General features: G+C 25.7%; 1 protein-coding gene across 1 annotated transcript in view; it reads right to left on the reverse strand.

Annotated features, from left to right (window-relative positions):
* The window catches only part of LOC114125986 (2,3-bisphosphoglycerate-dependent phosphoglycerate mutase-like), a 38,198-nt gene extending 31,504 nt beyond the window's left edge, over positions 1 to 6,694 (reverse strand). Inside the window, exon 1 of the mRNA XM_027989836.2 lies at positions 6,527 to 6,694. Coding sequence (XP_027845637.2) covers positions 6,527 to 6,554 — 28 coding nt within the window. The 5' untranslated portion in view covers positions 6,555 to 6,694. The remainder of the gene's footprint in view (positions 1 to 6,526) is intronic.
* Between the last annotated feature and the right edge of the window lie 208 nt (positions 6,695 to 6,902).

Raw genomic sequence — 6,902 nt, forward strand, 5'->3', positions numbered from 1 at the left:
CAACTACATAAAATGTTCTACCAAAAACCCTTTCTAAATTGAATATACAAGTATATTTCTTTTCCATAACATGAAGAAAGACATACAAATAATAAGAACTGGGGAAATCTCTCCGTCGTAGTACAGGTTGAGTGTATCTCGAGCAGGTTACTGTAATGAATGTGATATTTTTTTTTAATTTGAATTCAATGATAAATTATTGAATACGATGAAAAACAATTTTGAGCAACGATGAACTGTTAGCCTACATATTAATATAAACTTACAAAGTAATGATTGAGTTTGGTGATTTTATATACCTATATTACCTATTGTGTATTTTCGATACTTTTTAATTGCTATAAAAAAAGCTTTACTTCTTTCGTCTGTTATTTTTCATCCAAATACAGAATGTTGTTAATTACTGATTAGTTATATTCAATTTATACTATATATTATATATATTCTACTTTCTAGATCTTTCCTCATTTTATTCTTAAATTTCCGTTTCCCGTAAAACTTCTTTTTTTAAGAACAGTCCGAACAGTACAAAACTCATTAATACAGTTTAGCTAAAAATGATTTAAATTAATGTTGGCTCATACAGATTTCATCAAACTTTTTACTAAGTAGGTAGGTAGATACTTAAATATGTTTTGGTTCATAATAAAAATTACCACTAGAATTAAACAATTCTAATCTCAAACCACATTTCACATTTCTAAACACAATTAAAATTATTCTAAATCCAAACAAATTAATTTCTAGTTCAAAATACCACAATTTACAACCTATACCTACATGGTTTATTCCAATTATTATCCAATCATTACATTCGATATAATAAGACACGGCATATTTATTTTAACATTTTAAAATACGACTTTATATATATATATAATATATTACTCTGTGGTGTAGCAAACGACCGGTTTTTTTGATTTTTGAATAACATTATACAAAATATAATCTACTCATTATTAATATAAATTCCAACTACATTATACTCACACTACATACTACATTATATTCGAATAAAATACTGCGTAGTACGTAAGTGCGTATTATTTATATAAATCGTTGATATATTTTGAAATAAATCATCCAAATTCATGGACGTATACGGTACACCTATATGTTAAAAGTAGATGTAGGTATGTAAATAAAAGTTATATAATATTAATATTTATTTAGGTACGTACATAATATTATTAGTAATATATTAAAATAGATATCTAAAATATAAGATTAGGTATGCTAAAAACAAATCCTCATTATTTAAAAAAAAACTGAATATACCTAGGTATCCAAGCTCATATATTGTTCATAAAATGAAATGAATAAAACAAAAGTATAAACAAAGTATAAAAAAATATAATGATTGGCTAATAAGTTAATGGCATTGGTTATTGCCTATTAGTTTAATTAGTACTTACTGGTTTTTAATTTACATCCTATAAATTACAAATCGAATAGAAAACCCAGAGAATTAATATCTGATGATTCTGATGTATTATATAATTAGGTTCTAAGAGTATTTTATCAACAAATAGATCACTGTAATGGATGTATCAATTTTGAATTTTAATGATAAATAATTGTTAATTAAAAAAAAAAATCTGAGCCAAAGAGATAGGTTTAATAGCATTTATTTCTAAAAATTAAATGAAACAAAACGTTATAAATGTGTATTATTATTAATTCTTAATTTATTGAAGAAAAACTTATAAGGAGTATCTTTTTAATAGATTTTAAAAAAAAGTATTAAAATTGAAAACCATACATTAACCACAAAATATTTTTTAAATGTTCGTAATTTCAACGAGATTAGTACCTATAAATTTAAACTCTATAAAAATGAAACACGGTAGATTCTTGAAGTGCCAAACATTACTATTTTAAATTTTTTGATACCTATCTCAAACTACACTGAAATTTCCTTGAAACTACCTTATACTCAATATAGCATTTTACTGTCGATAACTCGATATAAAACCAATCTCAAGCCTACACAAATATTATTTTGTTACGGTAAGAACATGGATGAATAACGACATTTTATCAGAAATCATTCAAAATCTCAACGAGAGCAAAGACTAAAGACGAACACAAAATGAAGAGGAGGTCACTGTATTTACAATTCAACAAGTTATAAATACACTTTAAAAACATCAAGGCATTTTGTTGACACTACAACAAGTATTGAAGATGTACACTTTTTCTACACTATCCAATTTGGAAGATATAGTAAAAGATAGAAGTAATAAAAAACAAACTTTAATGACAGATTTTTTTTAAAACTAATTTATTAAGTATTTTATTCTTTTTAAATAAAATTTAATAAAAACTCAATGTTTCGAATTTTTCCTGTTTCCCTTGAAATTCGGCATAACAAGAATCTACTGTATAGTTTTATGAAAACCTTGTATCACATTTTAATATATTTTGATTTTGAAATTAAAAATAATATTATTAACATAAAACGAAAAAAATCACAATCATAATTTAGAATGTATATACGAGTATAATAGCTCAATAAATTCCAAAATGTTTTGAAAACTATACCATGTCAGTATAAGTTCTATACGCGGAAATTTCAAGAAACTATCTATAAAATAATTGTTTTTAAAACATATATTACAAAACACTACATAAATTTTTGGTGTAGTTAACCTAAATATATCTATAATTTACTGCTGTTTTTTGTTAGTTTTTTCTAATATAAATATTAGAAGTAAATCGTATGCATATATAATATATGGTGATTTTTTTTTAAACAATCATTACAATAATATAATATAATAGTTATGCTTAAATATGTCAGCAAAGTTGCATGCACCAATACAGCCAATAGACATATAAGTATATACCTACATAAGGGTATACTCATTAGTTAGGTAATGAATTTAATATTGCTTCATAGTATACATACGTCATAAATAAACATTATATATTATTATATAGAAAATACAGATGTGTGTGGTGTAATACTATTAACTAGTAACTACTGTTACAATTCCTCTGCAAAAGTCCAATTATGTTTTTAAATGTTTTGTATTTATATTCATAATAATCATAATTCATCTTGGTACAATTTATAATTATTAATTATAATTTCATATTGTTATGGTTAATAGAAACAGAGCCATATAATATTTACTTAAACTTTGTTATTTTGATTAATCAACCATTTATTTAAAACCATTATATAAATTATAGTTTTGTTTTGTTATACGAATATTGATAAAGTATCAAGATCACTTTAGCAATGATGCATTGAATACAATATAAGTTATAGATATGATATAGGTATAAAACTGTACCTTAATTGTGGGTTTACAAATTGAACTAACAAAACAAACAAATTATTGAGTTATGATTTCATATTAAACAAAAAAGAATCTAGACGGTCATTAAGTATTTGAAATTAGTACTTATGAAGATGATTTTTTGTTAAACGCTTAGAGTTATTAAGATTATTGATTAGGTTTTGTTATTTATGAATATTATTTATTATTTTGTTTCTTAAATTGTATTTTAATTTGTTGTATGAAATTCAATTAAAAAATAACGATAAAAAATATTATAATTCAGATACCTATGACAAATATAGTAGCTTAAATATAAAGTTATATAATTTTCTTGTATTTGAGACATGGACACTTTACAAGGCTAAAATATTTAGGTTGCACTTGAATTTTATTTTGAAAGCAGATTGACCACGTTAATTTTTAATTTAATAATTATGGTTATTTACTGATTAAATCAATCATTTTGAATTCTACGATAAATTGATAAACAAAATATGTTTAATATGTTATAAAATGTTTGAAAAAAAAAATTTTATTATAACACAAGTATAACAATATATTTAATTTAACTTAATATGATAATTGTGGATTATATTTTACACAAAAGTTTAATTATAATATAAGTATATTGATAAACGTTAATTATAACATAGGTAGTATATCATTAAACTATTATGATAACTGACGTTTATATTTTACAATAAAGTCAATGTTATCTTACAGAAAATTATAACTATAAGTGCCTATACATGATTTTTATTATCATTTGAATACTTGATGTGTCTACGGCGGCTATATAATCTTTGATAAGAGCAGTTAGCTTAGTCTATTTAAAATTATTAGATATTAGATACGTCTGCTATGAAAAAAATTGTAAAACATTGAATGAAATTCTTTACTTAGATAAGTAAAATGTATGTTTTTTTATTTTTAATATATTATGGTAATAGGTAATTAACGTGGCTCACCTAAAGTTTCGTTGCATTTTAATTGCAATACTCAAATAAATAATATAAAAAATATATATAATTATGCAATATTTTCACCTATTCATTTCTAAGAGTAACTACTTTATTATAATTACATGCAATTCTAAGTCATATTGAGGTCTAAATTCTAAGATGCATATTTTTGTACTAACTTAGTTTGACCTCATTATTGATTAATGTCTTAAGAATTTTTGTATCATAGTTTAGATTTTTTACAACTAGTCAAATCTATCATCTTCAAAACAAGCATTAATTTATCAAATATATCACACCAAATACCGTTCTAATTATTTCAGTACAGAAGTGTAAATATACGTTATGCTTTCTTTCATTTCTTTTTTAATCGTACCCACAAAATAGACTTAATTATTTCGAAGTACAAATTTCCAATGATAATAAATTAACAACTAACGAACCATTACCATATAATTACAAATTGTACTGTTAGTTTAATAAGATACTAGTATTTGTAGCCGTCTTTTACGTTTATAAATTTAATGAATTTTAAAATATTTTTTTATTTTTATATTAATATGACACAAAAACAATTGCACTGTTTACCCAGTAAATAGCATAACCTTAGATAGTAAGCAAAGATAGGTTATATGAGACTGAAGTAATTTCTGTCTTTAAAATTACGCACTAATTTGGGCTAAGTTAGTTTTTATCTACGTAGGTACATTACATAATAATTACACTAAGTGAAAATATTCATATAGAGTACGAATTTCGGTAATAAATAATAAAAATCATATCTTGTATAACCTAAGGAATTTTTATTAAAAGAAGAAACTGTGTTTATAAGTATTTTATAATATCGTATTGAATATTTTAACTATATATTATGGGGCAATATTCAACAATGTTCTTCTACGTGGCCGTAGAGAATAATAACACTCTTGTTTTCACATGCTGTGGGGCATTTTAGTGGTAAAAATATTTTTATTATACCTACTTCGTTTCGGACAAAAAGGTACCAGTCGTCGGGCATCCCCGCCACAGGGCCACGCCCGCCAAGTCCCCACCAAATACTTGAACAACACTGTTCATACCTTTATAACGACGGTTATGTGAACCGAATTCGTGTGCCTGCGGACTTCTTGCATTCCTACAATTACAATTTCATTCTGCGTAAATTACAAAATGAAAATGACGAAAAAAATGGTTTGATCGTTCCCCCGTTTAAAGTGTTAAAGAGAATCAAAATATTTCTTTACTAAAAATGATGGTGGTGTAGAACCTATTAACTGAATAAATATAAATCGTAAACGGCAGTGAAATGCAAACATAAGAACGATACGTCGCTTAAATATGAATATTTTCCCTCTTAGAAAATCACCGTGACAACGATATTTAAAAGCACTAATAGGTATTATAGCATACATCCATCCACCATGACATCCATGTTACCTACCTAAACACAATATTATAACGCTACCCCTACAACTGTCCACTTAATACTTTGTTTAACGGAAGAGATAGATTTCATCATATACATAACTGAAAGATTTTAAAATAACGATTGTAAAATTTGAATTCAAAAACTTATAATACTATTTACGTTGTAATACGACATTATGTCGACTAATAACGGCGCCAAAAAAATACATTTTACAGTTTATTATAGGTATATTATACTAAAATATCAATCAACAGACGAGTTATTAAAATGGTGGATAAAAGGAGACGTTTGAAATCCTTTTTAGACGTACACATAACAGAATAACTGTACTGGACTCGTTTACCGTGAACTTATTCCATTTTAAACAGACATATAATGCGTTAAGATTAACCCTAGTGTTAGTAGTATTATAAACAGTCAACAATTGTATCTATACTACTTATATAAGACAGAACTAAATTCATATACTTTTATAACTGTTTTATAACTATAACAATACTGTACTTCATGCATGCACAAATTATTACCTATGTGTTATTCAATATTCATTTAAAGAAATATATTTTAATCCTGGAAGTTATTATTTTTCTAATTAAAAATTATTGTATTTATATAATTTATAATGATTTAGATGATAATAAATAAATTCAAGACTAAAGCAACTCAAAATAAATATATATTCAGCTTTGTTTATGAAATAATATTAATAAGATGACTGAACATTATGACTTCGCCATGGGAGGCATATTATATCAACAAATAATAAGCTATTTTACGATATACATGAATTATATTATGAATTACTCTATGTTATATGATATACATTATATTATAAATTAACTGACCTGCGTGTGCACTCAACTGGGCAGCCATCGTAGATTGGATTTCACGAAAGGGACGTCGATGTATTCGTTGCCGGACGAATCTTCAAACTGACTGGTGTTTTCGTCTAGAGCACTGCACACCCACAAAAATACCTACCTATAACGTTAATAGTCTTCATCCGTTGTCGATATAGCCGTGATTGTCGAGGACCAAGAGCACGGCAGCTGGTAATCACGCTTGTCAGGTGGCTGCAAAACTCGTCCCCGGCCTATTGTCATTATATAATATAAGTTCCAGCGTTGCCAGATCGGTAGAATTTCAGAGAAATGGGATGGATTTGAACCCTCCTCCTATACGGTTGTCGATGTAGCGTTAGGTGTAGGTTAGGTTAAAAAT

This window comes from Aphis gossypii, chromosome 2 (genome assembly GCF_020184175.1).
Source record: "Aphis gossypii isolate Hap1 chromosome 2, ASM2018417v2, whole genome shotgun sequence".
In the NCBI taxonomy this organism is placed as follows: domain Eukaryota; kingdom Metazoa; phylum Arthropoda; class Insecta; order Hemiptera; family Aphididae; genus Aphis; species Aphis gossypii.